This window comes from Sus scrofa, chromosome 9, assembly GCF_000003025.6.
Source record: "Sus scrofa isolate TJ Tabasco breed Duroc chromosome 9, Sscrofa11.1, whole genome shotgun sequence".
NCBI lineage: Eukaryota > Metazoa > Chordata > Mammalia > Artiodactyla > Suidae > Sus > Sus scrofa.
Window position 1 is genome coordinate 31897441 of NC_010451.4, and position 22591 is coordinate 31920031.

A 22591-nucleotide genomic window follows, 5' to 3' on the forward strand; every position below is an offset into this window, starting at 1 on the left:
GAATACTGACTTCTAATTGGATATATCATTTTCAAAAAATCTTCTCCCACTCAGTAGGCTGCCTTTTTGTTTGTTTGTTGATGACTTCCTTTACTGTTAAAAAGCTGTTTAGTGTGATACAGTTCCATTTTATCTATTTTTGCTTTGCTTGAGGAGACAGATTAAAAAAAATTTTACTAATACTGATGTCAAAGAGCATAGTGCCTGTTTTCTTCTAGAAGTCTTACTATTTCAGATCTTTAAGTCTTTAATCCATTTTGAGTTATTTGTTACATATTTTGAGATAGTGATTCATTTTCATTCTAGACATGTATCTGTCTAGTTTTCCCAGCACAATTTATTGAAGAGGCTATTTCCCATTGTATATTTTTGCCTCTGTTCTGGTGAACAAATACCATTGCTATTTTCATCGCGACTGCATTGTATCTGTAGTTTGCCTTGAGAACTATGGACATTTTAGCTATTCATTTTTACAACCCGTAAGAACAGTATATATCTCCATTTATTGTGTTGTCTTCAATTTCATTAAGCAATTGTTGTACAGATCAGTTACCTCCTTGGTTTATTCCTAGCTATTTTATTCTTTTGATGCAATTGTAAGTGGTATTGTTTTCTTAATTTCTCATTCTGATAGTTCATTGTTAATATATAGAAACACAATGGATTTCTATAGCTTAATTTTGTATCCTGCAACTTTACTGAATTTATTAGTTCAAAGCATTTTTAAGTGGTCTTTAGTGTTTTCTATTATATGTAATATCATGTCATCTGCAAACAGTGACGGCTTTACTCATTACTTTCCGACTTGAATTTTATTTCTTCTCTGATTTCTGTGGCTAGGAATTCCATACTATGCTGAATAAAAATGGGGGGACTGGGCACCCTTGTTTTATTTCCGATCTTAGAGGAATGATTTCAGCTTTTTGCCACTGAGTATCATCTTTGCTGTGGGCTTGTCATATTTGGCCTTTATTATGTTGAGGTATATCCCCTCTATACCCTCTTCACTGAGAGTTCTTTTTTAATCATAAAATAAATGTTGAATTTTGTCAAATGCTTTTCTGCCTCTATGGAGATAATCATATGATTTATATTCTTCATCTTGTTAATGTGCTGTATCACATTGATTGATTTGCAGATATTGACCTATCCTTTTATCCCTGGGATAAATCCCACTCAATTATGGTGTTTGATCCTTTTAATGTATTATTAATAAATTAATAAATAATATTTCATTAAAGTTTTTTTTGCACCTATGTCATCAGTGATAATTAACTCTAATTTTCTTTTTTTTTTGTTTTTTTGTTTGTCTTTCTGCTGTTTCTTTGGGCCGCTCCTGTGGCATATGGAGGTTCCCAGGCTAGGGGTCTATTCGGAGCTGTAGCCACTGGCCTACGCCAGAGCCACAGCAACTCGAGATCCGAGCCGCATCTGCAACCTACACCACAGCTCACGGCAACACCGGATCGTTAACCCACTGAGCAAGGGCAGGGACCGAACCCGCAACCTCATGGTTCCTAGTCGGATTCGTTAACCACTGCGCCACGACGGGAACTCCTAATTTTCTTTTTTTGTGTGTGTGGTGTCTTTGGTTTTGGTATCAGTATGATGATGACCTTATAGAATGAGTTTGGAAGAGTTCCTTTCTCTTAAATTTTCAGGAATAGGTAGAGAAAGATAGGTGGTAACTCTTTAAATGTTTAGTAGAAGTCACCTGTGAAGCCCTTTGGTCCTGGACTTTTATGTGCTAGGAGTTTTTGGATTGCTGGATTAATTTACTTACTGATGATCAGTCTTTTCATATTTTCTATTTCCTTAATTTAGTCTTAGAAGATTGTACATTTTTAGGAATTTATCCATTTCTTCTAGGTTGTCCATTTTATTGGTGTATAATTATTAAGAGTACTCTCTTATGATCCTTTGTATTTCTGTGGCGTTGGTTGTAACTTCTTTTTCATTTCTGATTTTATTGATTTGGGTCTTGTCTCTCTTTTTTTTTTTTTTCCCAATGAGTCTGACTAAAAGTTTATCACAAAAAAGGAATCTTTTCCAAGAACCAGCTCTTAGTTTCATTGATCTTTTCTGTTTTTTCATTCTCTATTTCTGCTTTGATCTATGTTATTTCTTTCTTTTTACTAACTTTGGGTTTTGTTCTTCTTTTTCTAGTTTCTTTAGGTGTACGGTTATATTGTTTATTTTGGAGGGGTTTTTGTTTGTTTCATGAGGTAGGCCTATATCACTATGAATTCCCTCTTGGAACTGCATTTATTCTGTCCCATAGATTTTGGAACATGGTGTTTCTATTTTATTTTCATGTATCAGAAGCTATTTTAAAAAATATTTTCTTGATTTCTTTAATAATCCATCTTGGTTGTTTAGTAACATATTGTTTAGACTCCAGATGTTTGTGCTTTTTCCACTGTTTTCCTTGTAGTTGATTTTCAGTCTTATACTATGTGGTCCGAAAGATGCTATTTAAGATTTCAGTCTTCTTGTATTTATTGAGACTTGTTTTGTGGCCTGGCATGTATGCCATCCTAGAGAATGTTCCATGCTTACTTGAAAAGAATGTGTATTCTGGATGGAATGTTTTTGAATGGAATGTTATATGTATCTGGTATGTTGATCTGGTCTACTGTGTCATTTAAGGCCAGGGTTTTCTTACTGATATTCTGTCTGGATAATCTTCCCATTGGTGTTAAAGTCACCTACTCTTATGTTGTTACTATCAGTTTGTTTCTTTATCTGTTGATATTTTCTTTATGAATTTAGGTGTCCTTATGTTGGGTATATGAGTATTTATATGTGTTATATCATCTTGTTGAATTGACCCCTTTATCATTAGGTAATGCCTTCTTCGTTTCTTTGTTTTGAAATCTCTTTTGTCTAATATAGGTATTTCTGACCCACCTTTCTTCCCATTTCCATTAGCATGGAATGAATTTTTTATCCCCTCACTTTCAGTTTGTGTTTCTCTGTAGATTTGAAGTGAGTCTCTGATAGGCAACAATATATGGGTCTGTTTATTTTTAATGCATTCAGCCACCATATGTCTTTTAATAGCAGCATTTAATTCACTTAAAGTAAGTGATAGGTATGCACTACTGCCATCTTTTATTTTTCTACTTGTTTTGTAGTTCTCTGTTCCTTTATTCTTTTGCTCTTCTTCCTTGTGATTTGGTGACTGTCTTTAGTGTTATGCTTGGATTCCTTTTTTCTTTCTTTTCTGTTTCTCTATTATAGATTTTGGGTTTATGGTTACCATTAGGTTCACATGTAACAATGTGTGTGTGTATGTGTGTGTGTATGTGAGAGAGAGAGAGTCAGAGTCTCTTTTAAGTTGATGGTCTTTTAGTTTAGAAGGCATTCTAACAGCTGTATGTTTTTACTCCTCCTCCACACATTTTATGTTTTTGTCATCACATTTAACATCTTATTTTGTGCATCTGTTAACTATTTATTGTGTTTATACTTGATGTTACTGTTTTTTTTCTTTTAATCTTTCTACTAGCTTTATAAATAGTTGGTCCACTACATTTACTATATGTGTGCCTTTTTATTTTCATAATTTTCTTTTTTTTTTTTTTTTTTGTCTTTTTGCTATTTCTTGGGCCACTCCCGCGGCATATGGAGGTTCCCAGGCTAGGGGTCGAATTGGAGCTATAGCTGCCAGCCTACGCCAGAGCCACAGTAACGCGGGATCCGAGCCGCGTCTGCAACCTACACCACAGCTCACGGCAACGCCGGATCGTTAACCCACTGAGCAAGGGCAGGGACCGAACCTGCAACCTCATGGTTCCTAGTCGGATTCGTTAACCACTGCGCCACGACGGAAACTCCTATTTTCATAATTTTCATATTTCTACTTGCACCCCCCCTTTCTTCTGCTTAGAGAAATCTTTTTAACATTTTTTGTAAGGCTAGTTTGGTGATGATGAACTATTTTTAGCTTTTGCTTGCCTGTAAAACTCTACCACTCAATTCTGAATGATAACCTTGCTGGGTAAAGTAGTCTTGGTTATAGGTTTTTTTTCATTTCATCACTTTGCATTTGTACTGTCAATCCATTCTGGCCTCTACAGTTTCTGCTAAAGTATCAGCTTATAGTCTTATGGGAGGTCCCTTGTACATAACTTGTTGCTTTTCCCTTGCTGCTTTTAATATTCTCTTTATCTTTAATTTTTGACACTTTAATTACAATGTATCTTGGTGTGGACCTGTCTGAATTGATCTTGTTTGGTACCCTGCTTCACGCATCTGAATATTTCCTTTCTCAGGTTAGGGAGATTTCAACTGTTATCTTTTCAAATAAGTCCTCTGCCCTTTTCTCTCTTCTTTTTCTGGGGCTGCTATAATGCATATCTTAGTGCACTTGATATCATCTAAGAAGTCTTTTAAATTAGCCTAATTTTTAAAATTTAGTTTTATTTTTCTCTGTTCAACTCGGGTGATTTTCACTACTCTGTTTTTTCAGTTGGCTGATCCATTCTTCTGTATTATCTAAATCTAATATTGATTCCTTCTGGTGTACTTTTTATTTCAGTTGTTTTATTCTTCTGCTCTCTTTGGTACTTTTTTATACTTTCTAAATCCTTGAAATTCTCACTGTGTTCATCCGTTCTTTTACTGAGTTCAGTCAGCATCTTTATAATTACCTTGAGCTCTTCATTGGGTAGGTTGCTTATCTCTATTTTAATTCATTTTCTGAGATTTTGCCTTTCATTTGGAACATATTTGCCATTTCTTCATTTTGCTTAATTCTCTGTGTTTCTGTATAGTAGGTAGGTCTGTTATGTCTCTCAATTTTGGAGCAATGGCCTTATGCATATGTCCTATGGGACACAGGAACATTCCTCTCTAGCTACTGGATTTCCAGGGTTGTCCTCTATTTCACCTGTGTGCACCCTTCTCTTGTGTTGGTGCTGACTGCTGTGGATATGCTATTAGCCAGGAGCTGTCTTCTGGTGCAGCTGGTTGCAAAGTTCTGCTTCATGTGGTTGCTGAGAGTGCATTGGTGTGTGGGTGGGGCTGGTCTCCATGCTCATAGGCTTAAAGGAGGGTTCTAAAATGGTGCTTGCTTCTGCTAGGCCGGCATAATAGAGCATAATCCACAAAATGCTTGCCACTGTTATCTTCATCCTCAGAGGTGTCCCAGTTGCCTCCTGCCTATCTAGGAAGCTCTCCAAGACAAGCAAGTGGGTCTTACTGAGGCACCTTCAAACCACTGCTTCTGTGCTAGGACTTTGAAGCATGTAAGATCTTATGAGTGGAGTTTCTGCTTTCCATAGCCCTTTCTTGAACGTAACCCTCGCTGGTTTTCAAAATGAGACATTCTGGGTCTCATCTTCTTATGCAGGACACCCCAACTGAAGAGCCCAATGTTGGGCTTGGACTCCTTGCTCCTTGGGGAGGAACTCTGCTGTTGTGCTGTCCCATCCATTTTTGGGACACTGACCTAGGAACGTGGGTCCTGACTAGACCATGTCTCTGTTACTTCTACCCATCTCTTTGTGGCTTCTTCTATACATTTTTAGTTGTGGAAAATCTTTTCTTCAGTCTTCAGCCTTTTCTCATAGGTAGTGGTAGGAGGTGAGTTTGGGCTCTTCATACTCCACCATCTTGATCCCATGCTCTGCCATCATATCTTTTGAAGGTATTTTTGCTTCCATAAATGTCCCTTCTTGGTCTAAGCAGGTCTGTGCAGCTAGCAACTGACTCTTGGGATTTTACCTTCTCAAAATTCAGGCCAGTGATCTTTTGAAAGTGCTCTTATATTAGTGTGCTTTCATGGCTTAAAGGTTTATTTGGTTTTTGATGACTTTCTATATTGTCCCATAAATTCCATGAGGACTAAGTGTTGATTATGTGCTGTGAACTATACTAAGTAATTTATAAGAGATTACTTCAGTTGGTTCTCTAGGACTTCACTAGATAGCATTGTAAGTGGTGGGATCAGGATTTGGAAGCAGATGATGTGACTATCACTAAGGCTCTGTTCTGGGCATAGGTGGACGTGGTGTGTTTTTCAAGGCAGAGAGTCAAGTCTTTGAGGGCGGCACCTATTTCATAGCCATATTATGACATCGCTGAGGTTCTCTCCAAGGGGTTGATAATGAGAGGGCTCTTAGCATCTCAAGACAGACAAAGTAGATGAGTGGTGTGGTCTCTTCCTTACCCAAAAGTGTTCCCGGACTTTTGGGTTACTTCTGGATGAATCAGGTAGCTGATTCTTCTGAGCATGTGAGATAGATGAGAAAAGATGGCACTCTTCTGACTTCCATATTTTTTTTCTACACCACCAAGCATTAGTTCAAGTTGTCACCAATGCTTCTGAGTGACTAGCTATAGATGAGGATTCCCACAACCCCCTCTCTAGGTTTGATTAATTGGCTTGAGCAGCTCAAAGAAATGTGCTTACTGGATTAACTAGTTTATTATAAAAGGATACAACTCAGGAACAGGCAGATGAAAAGAGATGGGCAGGGCAAAGCATGTGGGAAGGGGTGCAGAGCTTCTCTGCTCTCCAAGAACCTCTACATATTTACCAAGCCTGAGGCTCTCCAAATTGTGTACTTGTGAATTTATTACCTAGCATCATTACCTAGGCACAGTTGATTGCGTTATTGGCCGTTGGTGATTGAATTAAATCTCCACCCTAGTCTCCTTCCCAGAGCTGAGGAGTGAGGTGAAGTGGGTGAGACTAAAAGTTCCAACCCTCTAATCACATGGTTGGCTCCACTGGCAACCAGCCCCCATCCTTTGGGGCTTTGCAAAAGTCCCCTTATTAACGTAAACTCAGGTGTGATGAAGGGGGTTTATTATGAGACATGTTTATTATTTTTATTGCTTGGGAAATTCCAAGGCTTTTAGAAGCCCTATGCCAGAGATGGGGATGAAGACAAAATCCATTATTTCTTATAAATCATAATATCATAACTCTCAACCCCCTTAAGAAATTACCAAAAACATGGCTTTATTTTAGTTCCAAGCAGATGTTTCATTGGGCTTTTGTTAACAGACGAACCAGGAACAAAAGTCTTTGTAACCGATAGCAAGTTCCTCATGTTTTCTTGCCCTTCTCTCTCCCCCTCTTCCAGTTCCTCCTATTTATATACAGTCTTCAGATCCTTAGGCCTAAAAATATTTATCAGTCTTCTACATGGCAGGTAGACAGTTTATTAGACCTGGAGGTACAAAGATGAGTAAGTCATAGGAAATAACTCAAAGCAAGCAATTGTTGATGGGCGAAAGAAAGACAGTCTGTGCATATGTCCTGATAAATGCTGACTTAGAGGTATATGCAAGTGCAGAGTGCTTTGGGGACACAAAAGTCACTTGATCTGGTGAGGAAATCTAGTCTCTGAAAAGGCGATGCCTGAGAGGTGAGTGGTTTTTTTTTTTTAATGCTGTTTTTTAAATTTAATTTTATTGGAATATGGTTGACTTACAATGTTGTATTAGTTTCAGGCATACAGGAGAGTGAGTCAATTATACATATAAATATATCAATTTTTTTCCCATATAGGTTATTACAAACTATTAAGTAGATGTCCCTGTGCTATATTGTAGGTTCTTGTTAATCACCTGCTTTATGCAGTAGTGTGTGTGTGTGAGGTGGGTCTTCATAGATGGCTGAGAGTTATCCAGGGCAGAACAGGGAGTGTAGGCAAATCAGGCAGGAGGTGGTGCTGGTTTATGGGAAGAACTTCAGGGTTGCTGGTATTACTAGAACATGAAATATGAAGTTGGAAGTGTTGAAGATGAGACCAATGAGCTATACTAGTGCTGTATTGCTGAAGGCCTTATTTGTTTTGCTAAGAGTGGGCTTTCTTCTGTAGCTTTGGGAAGCCATTTACCCAGGGAAGTGTGATGATAAGAACTGTGTTTTAGATTAATTATTCTAACTGAAGTGTGGATAACCAATAGGGAGAAGGAACACCATCTGCAGAAAGACCAAGTAGGTGTTAATTAGTTTATCTGAGAGACCTCAGAGCCCTTTGAAATACAGAAGTAGAAGTTTTAAAATCTATTTTGGAGGCAAAAATCAGAGGTAGAACCTATAGATGTAGATGTTTAGGGAAAGGGAGCCGTGTTAAAGAGTGCTAGGTTTCCCTTAGTTCTTAGAATAGCCATAGACATATTCCTGGGTTTTTTTTTTGTTTTGTTTTGTTTTCTAGCTTTATCAAACTTCTTACCTGCTGTCACTCCACATCCACACAGTCACCAAGTCAGGAAAGATTTCCTGCATTGGAACCTTTGTACTTATTCCTGTATTTTTAAAAATTCAGGCCCCACTTATCTCTTGCCCTTACCTCCCCTCTCAAATGCTTCCCCCTTTTGTTACCAGAGGAATCTCACTTAAAATCGATCTGATCTTTCTCTGTCCTTCAGTCTCTTCCCAAATAAAAATCAGTGCAGGGTAGAAGCATAAAGTATAGGATCTAGGACCTACACCTTTCCAAGATGTGCAGAAATTTTATTCTTTGGTGACCATAATTTACCTCCCAAATTGCCTCTTTGCACTTGGAAGTAGTCTAATAATTTTTGGTCCTGACCCATATCATACGCTGGTCCCCTTTGTCTGACTGATGCATTGTCTTTGCTTTGCTTTGTCTCTTTTCCCACTAGACTATGAAGACCTTGAACGTAGGCAATATGTCTCTTTCATGTTCATCCCTTCGTGTCCTGAGTGCTTAGTATTCATTGAATGAATAAATCAGAGTGTTTGTGGGGGTAGCCTTTCTTAGATCATACCTGAGAAGAGCACTAAAGAAAAAATATACACAGTAAAACGCCCTGAACCAAAAGCTCTGTATAATGGGGGCAGATGCTAGACAAGTAGCAACAATTGAAGTACCTGAAAGATAGGCTTTTCACCATGTATATTTTTGAACCAGCAGTGTCAAGGCAAGCTAGCTGTGTCCTTGGAGTAATCTGTTGTTCTGAAAACATATAGTCAGATGGCTCCTGAGTATATGTATCAAGTTATAACCAATAGCAGTCTGTTTCTTGATGATTCTGTTTATTGACTGGTAATTTGTGTTACATTGATTGATTCTGGCTCTAAAAAAGTGGTACTGCAGGCTTATCCTTAGTTCACACTGTAAAATCTGGTGTCTTAGTCCTGTGTTAATAAAGTATGATAAAAAGAAGCCATCTTTATAAATACAAATGGAACTGGTTATATATGACATCTGTCTAGAACCAAATGAAGAAAATATTCACAGAGTTCCGTTGTAGCTCAGTGGTTAACGAATCTGACTAGGAACCATGAGGTTGCAGGTTCGATCCCTGGCCTTGCTCAGTGGGTTAAGGATCTGGCGTTGCCGTGAGCTGTGGTGTGGGTTTCAGACGCGGCTTGGATCCCACGTTGCTGTGGCTCTCGCGTAGGCCAGTGGCTACAGCTCCAATTAGACCCCTAGCCTGGAAATCTCTATATGCTGCAGGAGCGCCTCTAGAAAAGGCAAAAAAAAAAAGAAAAGAAAAGAAAAAAAAGAAAATATTCACAAAGAGAAGGCCTTCTAGCTGCTTCTAGAAAAGTCTTAAAATGCCAGGTTTCTAGTCAGTCACTATCATTCCCATGTATTTTCAAGTTAGCTGTTGATTTCTGTCTGCCCTTAAAGCAGAAGCACATTTTTTCCCCTGCTGTTTTGGATAAGCCAGTGAAGGAGCTTTCAGAAGCACCCCTGGCTTACTTGGTCATATTTGTTAGTTGTTAATGCCTCATGTCTACCCACGTCATCAGTAAAGTAGTTTAAAAATTTTTCCCTATGACTAACCTAAATAACCCAGACTTAGTCCATTTTTTTCTATTTCCTCAACTGGAGATGGAGAACAGGTGGTCACCATGTGAAAGACTTGGATTTTACAGGCAACTAAAAGAACTTGTAAATCATTTCCTTCGCCTCAAATTCTGCTCCTGGTGCTCCTCAGATGTTCATCAGAATGCCAGGAGCATTCAAAAAATGTGATTTCCGCAGAGAGTGGAGGGATCATTTTATGAGAAATGACAGAATCCTTATTTAACCAGTGCTACTCTTTAGAGAAGTATTTAGGGGTGTGTGTGTGTGGTTCTTTATAGGATTACATTAGGGCTTCTGAATTTTGGGGTTTTAAATTTCACCTTTATGATATTCTTAATTTTGTTCAACTTAAATTTATTGAACTTGTGGTTCAAGTTGGACTTGTGATAAGGATATTTGGACTCTAGGAAAGAACAAATAGATAACTCCTATTCTTAGCTTTTGCATTAAAATGAACTTTCTAATTAACTAATCTAAAGAATATTGTTAGTAATATACACAGCAGATTAGGTTGGGCTAAAACGTTCATTTTCACTTATTTGAAATGAGCACAGTGAATAATTCAAAGGCCATAAATAATAATACTAAAGGTGAGGAAACTTAGAATCACAATAATTGACAAAGAGCACAGAAGGCTGCTCTTTTAATTAATTACCTGAAAGAGAGTCCTATTCTTTGCTATAAAATGTAACAGCCTTTGAGAAATCAGTGTCCTTGGGATTTATTTAAGTCTATGAAAATCATATTTATATTGATTGACATGTTAATAGTTAGAAGAAAGAATAATATGAAGCATTTATGTTAATTAATGTTGATTTTTTTGTAGTCATGGAACTAAACTTTTAGGAATTACTCTGGCTAATTCTATTTGGTAAATTCCCTAATAAAGAATAATCCTATTTCTTAAGTCAAGCTCTAGATCCATTTGGTGGAAAAATTTATTTTAGCTTCTCTGCCTTGTTCATTTTCACACCTTGGTTATTTTAAATCTCAAAACTGGATTAAGCTCATCATTAAAAACATTGGTTTACTATTTCTTGAAACATGGTGACTCACACCATGCCCGGGAGTTAAGCCCACATTTTACTAACCAAATTTTTTTTTTTTTTACTTTTCTCTATTATTCTTTGATAAATAAGAATGATTTAAGTATTGTTCATGAATGACAGTTTTGAATTTCAGCATAATTGCATTCCAGTGAAAATCGAAGAGGTTTTGTAGTTATCCACACTTCTCCTCATACAATCTGAAGTGTCTAAATGTATCCTGCCAAATAACCCTTCAGGGTATTTCAGGTTTTTTAGGATTAGGTTTGACTAGCCCTCCCTTAGTTGGCATCATTAGAAACACGGTTCAGGGGTTCCCATTGTGGCTCAGTGGGTTAAGAACCCAACAGAAGTGTCTCTGGGCTGCAGCTTGGATCCCTTACCTCACTTGGTGGGTTAAGGATCCAGTGTTTCTGTGAGCATGGTGTAGGTTGCAGATGCGGCTCAGATCTGGTATTGCCATGTCTGGGGCATAGGCTGACAGTTGCAGCTCCAATTCAACCCCTAGCCCAGGAACTTGCTTGTGACACAGGTGTGGTCGTTAAAAGAAAATCGTAATAATAATAAAAAATAAACACAGTCCACACTTCAGTGAGCTGTAGGAAGGATAACTTTGGTAATGTCGCAAGAGGCAAGATAGTGACTATAGACTACACAGACTATACCTCACAAGTTTTCTCATCATGCTTATGTGATACAACAGAGAGACTTCTGGCTTATAAAGCAAATGCATGTAACTATTTAAACTTCAGGCGCAAACAGCACTGAATGTTGAACTAGCACAGTAGAGTAAAACATTTTTAAGTGTATTTTTGTGAATGAAAATTGTGATTTGTTCTTGTTTGTGGGTTAAGTTATATGACTTGAAAGTAGCCAAGACATTAACAGTATCACCCAACCTCCCCATTTAACTAGCAAGTTGACAGTTTTCTTTCTCCCTTTTTTTTTTTTTTTTTTTTGCTTTGCTTTTTAGGGTCGCACCCCTGGCATCTAGAGGTTCCTAGGCTAGGGGTCGAATTGGAGCTATACCAGTGGGCCCTACACCACAGCCACAGCAACACAGGATCTGAGCCACATCTGTGATCTATACCACAGCTCATGGCAACGCTGTATCCTTAACTCACTGAGCAAGGCCAAGGATCGAACCTGCATCCTCATGGATGCTAGTCAGATTGGTTAACTGCTGAGCCAAGACAGGAACTCCAAGTTGACAGTTTTCAATGCCAGCAATTTTTGGTGCTTTCTCTCCTTCCTTTGAGCTTTTCATTGTTCTTAGCAGTTGATGTGACATTTTGAAGATGGGATTTTTATCATTAGAGTCTAAAACCTCAAGCTGAATAAAGCAAAGGAGCAGCTGAGATAGTACTACATTACAATGCAAGTGTAGTGTAGGTATTTTTTTTTTTACTAATCCCTACCTCTTAACTGTGGGTATTCATCGTTTTATACTGTGATTGATGGGCCACACCAACAGCCATCCTCCATGGTGTTTCTTATAGTGGGTATACCTAAGAAAAGCTTATGTAAATGCTGCCGGAGAAGTAACCACTTAACCTAATCAGCTACTTCATTATACTCTATTTGCTTCCTGAATATTCAAGCTAAAGTTGTTGACTCCAGCTATTAGGGAACAGATAAGGTGACCAAGACGCCAGGGCGGTAAGTGTCCAGGGTAATACAGTTGGTAATAAAATCCAGAGGAGAGCTATGTGACAGTGTTTACAGAATTGGCTGATTGTAATTTATTCGTTCAGCAGTTAATCACAACCTTTTTAATGTAGAAAGTACTATGTTAGCCTATAGTCTAACCAAAATTTCCCAACCTCCACGCTATTAACAAGTTGGACAAAGTCAGTCAAAATTAATGTCTGTCTCTCTCTCTTTCTCTCTCTCCCTCCGTCCTTCCCTTCCTCCTTCTCTTTTTCCTTTCTGTGATCTTTATCCTAGGGAGCCTTTCAGTCTGGTTGTAGAAATTAGACCTTAGACAGAAATACCTGCAATAATAACTTTTTTCTTGGAACTAGTCTCGTAAAAATGCAAGTTTTTTTTTTTAGAGATTAAACTTGAGGTCAAAAGTCAAGAAAGGAAGGGAAGAGGAAGTGAGCAGTAAGGGCATTCTGCAGTGCAAGATCAAACCATGTTCTTGCCTTGTGGGAGAAAAGGCTGAAGGAGGAGCACCTGGCATTTGGAGAAGGCTTCTGGAAGCTGCTCCAATGATTCTGCTTATGTTCTTTGAACAGAACTCAGTCACGTGGACACATCTCCTTGCTCCGAGATTGGGAAATGTATTCTTTAATCTTGGCAGCTATGTGCCCTACTACAACTTAGGCATTCTATAACTGTGGGAAAAGGTTGGAGCTCTGCCAAATAGGACTTTTGATAAAAGCAGTAGAAATAAAGAATTCCATGAGAGCTGTTCCAAGCTTTGGCTCATGTGACTAATTCTTTGAGATTGACCAAGGCTCTTCAACCCTTTGGAAGATAGGGGTCATTTTCCTTTAAAATGTGAAAACTAAGCAGTTGTGCTGTTTATGCTGATGTTGGGAAAGAGCTTGTGTTTTTGTCCAGACTCCGCCCTTTCACTGGCTTAATGGCCTATGGTTAATTTCCATGAACCTCATTTTTCCACTGTATAACAGGGGAGTCATGATAACACATTATTTCTTTCCTATTTATAAACATGATCTTCTTGAAAGCCACATAATAGCTAAATACCAAAATTGGCTCAAGAGAACTAAGTTGTGAGTGAATCCACCGATCCCTTGAAAATGTTGTACTTTCATTATCAAAAATCATAAAGATAGCACACTGAATAAAGATAAAATCTTCTATCTGTATCTCGGGAATGTGTGTATTGGTCTCAGGCCCAATTTATGCCCTTCCCAGGCCCTTAGGGTTTACTCAGAAGATAACTCCGACCTAGGATTGTCACCTGTCTTTCCTCACACGTGGTTGGAGCCAGGTTCCCGCTAGGCCCCTGACACCCTCCTGCAGTGGGAGTTGTAGTGGCTGTGGTAACAGGCTCAGTTGGCTCTTACCATCACGTCTGGATTCTTTGATGGAGTACCAGGGTGCTCCCTGGGCTCTGGCCTCTCCCACAACTGCTGGAGGGGCCAGATCTCAGTCTGGAAGAACTGGAAGGTTCTTATCCCATGGGGCAAATGTTGACCAGCTATGGAAGAAACTGACAGACAAATCTTTGCTTCCTCTTTCCTTACCCAACTGACATGACCTGAGATGTGCTGGTTTTGTAAGAGCTGAATGGAAATGTGCCTTATTGCATGAGCAACTGCCTGCTTTTCCTCCTGCTTCTGTGGTTGGTTCAGTAATAAACATTTGTGTTTTCCTTCCTCCTTTCCTGTCTCTCTTTCTTTTATCTCTACTCTTTCTCCCCAAGGATTACATGCAAGCTCTATTAGACCAGCTTTGCCTCAGGTTCTGTTTTCTAAGGATTTTGGACGAAAGTATAATATTAACATAATAGGTAAAATGAATTTCCACTTGCTATGGCTTTCACCCTGGGGTGAAGGAAAAATACCTCTGTTTCAGTCACAGTACTTATCGTGAGCAGTCTGTGTCATGCTTCTTTAGTCTTTTGGCCCCATGTTTGTTCTCCTTCCATGTTATCAATGCTTTTTGAATTTTGCGACTGAGATTTTTCTTTCTTTTTCCAAGTCCTCTGTCATCTAAGAAGAAAATAAATTTGAATTCTGGCCCCGAAGAAAAGCTTTGGGTTACTTTTAATTAGGAAATCCTTAAATTCACTCAGAGTAATTTTCCACACTTCTTGCCTAGACTGTGCAGAGTCGTGTACTTCTGTTTTATCCATGATGTCTTGTCAGAGCCCATAAGATTATAGACACTCCAGACACCTCCCACTCTCCTGATCCCAATCTTCTGTGTCTTCACACAGTCCAAGAGAGGATGGAAGTTCCTGGTCTAGGGATTGAATCTGAGCTGGAGCTGTGACCTGCGCCACAGCTGAAGCAATGCTGCCAGATCCTTAACCCACTGCTCCAGGCCAGGGGTTGAACCAGTGCCTCCACAGAGACAAGCCAGATCATTAACCCTATGTGCCACAGCAGGAACTACAAGGACCTGTCCATTTGCCATAGATGAATGTTGACGGTCTCAACTATGATTGTGGATTTATCTGTTTCTCCTTGCAGTTCTGTCAGATTTTGCCTCACATATTTTGACGCTGTGTTGTTAGGTGTATACACGTTAGGAATTACAATTGACCTTTTTTATCATTATGTGAACCCCCCTCTTTATTCCTGATAATTTTCTTTGCTTCAAAGTCTGCTCTTTCGGGACATTAGTATAGCTACCCCTTCTCTACCTTATTTAGTGTTAGCGGGTATATGTCCTTCTCTGTCTCTTTACTTTAAATATATATGTCTTTATGTTTAAAGTTGGTTTTTTATAGTTGAAATCTTGCTTTTCAGTCCACCGTGACAGTCTCTGTGTGTTTTTTAGTGTGTTTTGACCATTCACACTCAAAGTGATTATTGATATAGTTGGATTAATATCTACCATATTTGCTATTGTTTTCTATTGTTGCCCTTGTTCTTTGTTTCTGTCTTTTTTCCTGTTTTTCTGCCTTTTGAGGTTTTGATTATTTTATGTGATTCCATTTTTCTCTCCTTTCTTGGCATATCTATTACACTTTTTTAAAAACTTTTTAAAATGATTGCCCTGGAGTTTGCAGTATACATTTATAACTAATCCAGATCTACTTTTAGGTAATGTTATACTGTAGTATATACTATACCAGGTAGCAGAAATGCTTAATAATAACAAAACACTCCAAATTCCTCCTGTCCCCTATACCATCGCTGTCACTCATTTCCCTTATTTGAAACTCAACCATTCATATACACATAAGAAGAGATTTTTTCCTAGACTTAATACTTGCCTTTTAAATTTTGCATAAAATTCTCTGTTCCCAAATGTACAAATGTAATTATGAAGCACATTTTGGTATATTTGTATACATCAGATATCGTATCCATTTTTTTGAAAGAAACATTCGTCCTGGAACTCTCGTCACAACTGGTTGCTTTAAAGTTCATAGGCTTATGAGTCCTTTTTTTTTTTAGTGGAAGTTCGTATTACCAATATCATGAGAATTTTCTTTGTTTCGTTAAACTGTTGTTTTCCTAGATCCCATGTCTTGCTCTTCTGGTTTATTCTTTCATTTTAGTGGAGCATATCACTCAGTATCTTCCTGAGAAATGGTACATGGTTGGTAAATCTTTTGTATATTTGTATGTTGGTAAATATTCTTATTTCACCCTCTAGATCGACAATTTGGATATAGAAATCTAGGTTGGAATTCATTATTCTTCAGAATTTTGAAGGCACTGCACCTTTGTTTTGTAATTTCCTGTAATGTTCTTGTGGATTCATTGTTGATTTCTGATGACTTTTATTTGGCCTGTTTTTAGGTTTTGATTTTTATCCGTGGTTTTGTAATACTATATGATAGATCTTGTGAGTATTTCTCATTTGTTGTTCATTGTCCACATTGTGCCATTTTAATATGGATACTTTTTTTTTTCTGTTCTGGAAATTTTCATGAATTATTTTTTAGGTAACTCCCTCCTCACATTTTTTTCCTTCCAGTGGTTCTATTAGTCAGATGTTGGGTTTCCTGATTAATCTCCTAATTTTCTTATCTTTTCTCAACTGTTTGCTTTTTAGTTCACAGACCAATTGTTTTTTTCATTTACCCATACCTCATTCACATTTTCTTTCATATATAGTAACCATTCTTATAAGTTTAGTGTGTCTGTTTTTGTCTTACATTCTTATAAAATGGGTATTATTTTTCTATGCATGGCTTTTTAATTTACATAAATGATTTTGTATTATTTATCTATTTTGTGTTTTATGGTTTTCACTCAGAATTGTGTTTTAAGATCCACCCACTTGTAATATTTACTTCATGCCTGCCTCTTCATGGTATGATTCTAATTCATTTATGTCTACAAGTAAATACTGCAGCTATCTTCCTATTCCCACAAATGCATATCCTCATTCATGTTTTCTTATGGACTTTTCCGTGAGCATCTTTGGGGGTGTACACTCAGAAGCTGGTTCTTAGGGCACACGTATATGCCACTTAGAAATGTTGAGTGCAACATTTCTCTTTAAAAAGGCTGTGCCTTTCTACAATCTCACCATTTATAAAAGTCCTTGTATCTCCACATACACTCAACACGTAGTGTTACCTTCCTAACTCCTGCTAATCAACAACTAATAGATATAATGTGATAACTCAATATTTTAACTTGCTTTTCTCTTAATTCCTAATCCTCTTAATTACGTACTCTTTATGTACTTGTTACCCTTTTGATTTTCCTTTTCTGTATGTTATTCATTCATATCCTTCATATATATATATATGTTGTTTGTTTGTTTTTGCCTTATCCACATCATATGGAAATTCCTAGGCCAGGGATCAAATCCAAGCCACAGGGGTGAACTATGCCCCAGTTGCAGCAGTGCCAGATCCTTTTAAGCCACTGAGCCAGGCCAGGGATTGAACCCATGCCTCAGCAGAAACCCGAGATGCTGCAGAGATAAGGCTGGATTCTTAACCCACTGTGCCACAGCAGGAACTCCCTTCACATATATTTTTATCTGTCTGTCTGTCTTTCCAGTGTGTAGGCATTCCTTAAAAAAGCAATTATGAAACCTTTGTTTCTTAGGAATCTGATTATCCTGGTGGTGGGAGTGGGGAGATTATTGGAATGGAGGAGTTGTAATGAATTATGCTAGCGCAGCTCCCCAGGAAGGAGCCCTTTTGGAAGAATATAGACATATTTCAGCAGATTGAGAAGGAGGAACGTGGTGGGGAATGGCTTGCAGAAAGTAAGAGTGAGCAGCTGGGTACAGACCCACAGGAGGAACATTGCTGTGAAAGCTCTTCGGGGATTCTCAACAATCTGGGTCTCTGGACACCAGGAATCTCTTGGGCCTCAGGAAACTCCCTTGTAGCAAGTGGTCAGAATATCCAAGCATCTGGTCCTTCTGAGACTTAGAAACAATGTTACTTCAGGCTGCTCTTCTGATCAGTGAGTAAATCCCGTGATCAGAGAGGAAAAAGTCTAGCCAGGATCAGTAGTTAGGGCTGTATCTTGTCCTTTCAGCACCTAGCACAGTGCCAGTTTATAAGAATTACACGTGTTTCTGTAATAGAAATTTAACTGTTGGTATTTAGGATTACTCTTCATATTACTGTTTCTATACCCTGCATTCACTTGAAGAATTTTCAAAATATATGCATGCCACTTATTTGGCTGATTATTATTACTAACAATGACATAAATAGTCACATGCAAAATTTTGCAGTATCCTGTGTAGCAATTATAACCTTGAAATTGTCTTAAAAATCTGATGCATAAATCCTCCACTTTTAAAAAAGGAATACAGAAAATATTTTCTCATTTCCTTTACTTAAGAAAATTTTTATCATGGTTAAAACATTAAAATAAAGATTGCCTAGACAGTTATTTAAACAATGTTTTGTAGTAGTCTTTTATAGAGAAAATGCAATTAGATAATGTTTTGAGAATTTCTGTTGGTGATTTTCTAAATGTTGTGGTAGAGTCTATTCTTCACCATTGGTACCCTCTTGTGGTCAAAGAAGGCACTGGTTTGGCCTTGTTTTTAACAGTTGTATATAATACTTTTTATCTGCGTGATAGACCTATAGTCTATATGAATATTTTATTTTTTGTTATAGATATAACATTAAGAGTGAAACTGACACCTGGGGATTTTCTCCCATTTCTTACCTCAGGGTGTGCAGTGACAGTGTGGCATGACCACAGTGGCTAATCTTAGAAGCTAAGTGATAATGTGATCACATGTTCAGAGAAAATACAGTGTAGTTTGGAAAACAAATTGACTGCAGACCCTAAACTTATCTTGCACTTTTGCCTGCTATAGTAGGATTCGGGAATTAATTTGCCATTTTCGATGGTATATTTTAAGATTTGATAATACACACACATACCAACATACATCACACATATACGTGACTTCATTTTACATGGCTGCCTAGTTCAAATGCACTTAGAGGTTTACAGAAAATGTCACACTATTATAACATAGTCTCCTTTTTTTGAGTCGTGCTATGACAGTAAGAAGACACAGTGATTATGTCTGAAGTTTAGTAAATATTCATGCGTTATTTTTCTCTTTCTTCTGCTGCACTGGTTTCAGAGAAAATTCTTAGCTTGATATCCACAAGTAACACAAAAGACAAGAGGTAGGTGTGTAGTGTTAAGTTACTAAGTCCAAATAAGACTTGACTTATATGAGCAGTAAATCATGGCTTTTGGGGGAAGATGTGAGTTGCAAGAAGTGTTCTTTGTTTTCAAGAACATGCTTCCCTAGATTATAGTTGTCCTTCATGTGGCCTACTCTTTCAACTCAGTTCTTTAATTTTATGCAAGAACTGAGTGTGTTTTTGTTGTCTACATCTCTGGAACCTTTGAGTAGAGCTCTTTTGCGGATCTGATGTGTGAGGGTCAGGGTTTGAATAGGAGCCCAGGAAGTGCTTCTGGGAATGATTTTTGTTTTGCCAAGAATGCTGATGCATTGGCACTGAATTAACATTTCCAAAAATGCCATCAAGCACTGACTGAAAAACAAAGATACAAGTGTAGTCACCACAGCTGTGTTCTTCTCCCCCGACTACTTTCTTCTATGCACAGTGAGAAATTTGAAGCCTCCTCTTGTAAGATGAAAGTGAGTCAGTTTTGTGTACTCTCCTGTAAGGCAGCTGGTCATTCCCCAACGTTCATGTATCATTGGGATTGAGTTAAGGCTATTTGTGCAGAATTGACCCTTTATATCATGGATATTGGATTTTTGAACAAATGGAATGTGTGTGAAGGACTGTGGTGGCCAGTGTTATAGGAGGAATAATTTCACTTGTTCATTATGTATTTATTGAGCATCCTCTCAAATTGCCAACTTTAAGGAGGATAGGGCATATGCATAAATTTCCCTACTACAGTGTGGACACGAATAGCATAAGAAATGCATATACAAGGCTATGTGAACATTCAAAAAGGAGAGAGAGTTGATGAAGGGGACTCATGAATGAAGTCTGTTTAAGCTAGATGCTAAGATTAGGTCTAGCCTGAACACGTGGTATTGGAAGAGATGAGCATTTACATAAGAGGGGAGGTAGTCTACAGAGAAAAAAGAATTGGAGCTCAAGAGGGCTAATGAGAGGGACTTGGAAAAGGTTGCTTGGGCAAGTCAGTTGTGGACATGAGATGCCAGATTAAGAGTAGGAATAATATCCACTGAGTTGACAATGAAATACATCTGTTTTAACAGTGGACAGGACACACTCCTCCCCATCTTAGACCTTGGGATTCTCTGCTGCCTTTAGGGTCTGCCCCTCCACATTTTGTTGTGTGAGTTCCTCAACAGACCCTTTTTGGATGGGAATGCCACTTTTTATTTTCCCATTCCTCTTGGTAGGGGCACATTTTCTCCTTAAATTGTAAAAATCCTTTGGAGATTTTGACACTGCCCCCCCCCCTTACAAGTATAATCCTATAACGTACAAACATATCAGTACTTCTTCAAAGGTCTAAAAGTGACTAGAACTTTTGCAGCAGAACCCTACTTGTTCTTCCCATTCAAAGCAGTTTTACCAGTTAAGTTTCTAAAGTTCTGTCTATACAGCTGTATCGTGATAGGTTCCTGGAAATATATGAGTAGATAAAAAGTTTAGAATGCTGGTGGATCAAAATAGTCTCACCTGGATGTATTCAACTGTTCTGACAATTTCAGAGTCTTGAGAAAGGCAGACCCAAAGCCTGACTGTCTTCCCTCTTCCTCTCCTACTTCTGAACCTTCCTTACGCCTTGCTTCTCCTCAATCCATCCATCCATCCCTCTATCCTTCCGTCCATTGTTTTTAATTAATCTCCTGATACTTAGGGGAAAGATTAAGCAAAGCATTATGCATTATCATCATAGAGCTTGTAAAAAATAATGTTTGAATGTCTTTATGGGGGGAATAGGAATCTCCATTTTGAATAGGCTTTAAAATACTTGACTCTGACTGAAGTGGTCCAGACATTGTACTCAAGAAACACTGAAATAAAAGCAAGTGTGGTCATCTAGTATTTATTTCATATGGACCCATCAATGGAAAAAAACATACCTGGTAGATAACATATTTATAGTTGGAGAAATCATATGCCCAGGCATGTCCTGTTCTCTTTAGCATTTTACTCTCTTTGCATTTCTATGGAAGTATGTTATAGGATGAAAGGTAAAGTCTCCTCCTCCTCCAGAAAAGGCCAACCTGGTTGTAGCTATCCCTACAAAATAATGCCGTTTTAGGAATATGCAAAGGTCAGCTGTCTGAGTTACGTTGAGTATATGATATGGATATTGCTAATCTTTTCAATTTGAGTGAGCGGTTCTAATTATTTCATGCACCAGCTTTTGAAGGTCTCTCCTTCTTGTCAAGAATGAATTATTTGAAATCTCAGGCATCTTTTTTTTGTGACTGGGAAATATTGTGAGCCCTTGTCAAGAGTGTGAGTGGTTCTCTAAACTGGTGGTATATTAACTCATCTGAATCACAAAAAGCCTAAAAGAGACATTTTCTCTGAGTCCTGTTCCAGACTTACTAGGTCAGAAGCTGTTGGTGAGAATCAATAATAAAATGCTCAAAGGGATTCTGCCATAGTTAGCCTGCCCCCTCCATGCTATAGCTCCACGAACTTCTTTGAGAGCAGCATACATATTCCAAAGATTTTTGTTTTACATCCTTCTTCCTACTCTGCTTCATCAAGTTTTACGCCCATTTGAAACTCACTAAATCTTTATAAAATAATTGTATTGGATGTTGGATGGGAATGATGAAAACCGAGTTTTTCTTGATCCTCTAATTTGAATGTTTTCTTGTTTTTGTGATTCCCCTAGGATGGAAAGAAGAAGTTTGACAAGGAGAGTGAAAAATACTATTCTATTCTTGACAAACATTTAAATTTGTCTGCAAAGAAAAAAGAATCCCATTTGCAAGAGGTAAGCTTTTCCAGTTGAAATGTGGAAAGGGCATTAGCGTTGTCATGCAAAGTTCTAATTTCCAAAAGTAGAAGTTATCTCAGAATCTGCTCCTCTTTAATAAAATAATGACCATAAGACTGTTTAAGTTAGTTGAGCACTTACTACAGACAGGCACTGTGCTGAGAATTTTTCATGCCTTGTAATATTTAATATGAACAGTCCCAAGGGAAAGATTTGTATCTCCTTCAACAGTGAGAAAGAGTGAAATAAGACTCTTTCCTTTTATTCTTGTTGGGCATTTTTTAAATAGCAAAACCTACCAAATTCATGTTCTAGCATTTATAGTTAGTTAAAAATATCTGTTTTTAAGGTGTTACATCAGCATTGCGGGGGAAATGATACACAGTTACATGTCTTAAAATCTCAATTATTTTATGTTAATTTTCTGAAAGAACAGATCAACAGAAATATATTACTTACATGTACAGTGTATGTATATAGAGAATTCACTTCTTTTTTTTTTGGAAATCTGTTCTTCTCAATGGTAGTGTTTTTACTATAACCAGTCAACTCATATAGTCCTTTTACTGAGAAATAGTGTAATTCCCAATCTAGCGATAGAATATGTTTGGGGAAAAAAGGGGGGCTCTTGTCTTTTACCCTGGCAGCAATCAAATCTCTAAACATT

General features: G+C 37.9%; 1 protein-coding gene across 1 annotated transcript in view; it reads left to right on the forward strand.

Annotated features, from left to right (window-relative positions):
* ARHGAP42 (Rho GTPase activating protein 42) overlaps nt 1–22591 on the forward strand; it is a 279145-nt gene that overhangs the window by 176855 nt on the left and 79699 nt on the right. Inside the window, exon 5 of the mRNA XM_021062699.1 lies at nt 21820–21921. Coding sequence (XP_020918358.1) covers nt 21820–21921 — 102 coding nt within the window. The remainder of the gene's footprint in view (nt 1–21819; nt 21922–22591) is intronic.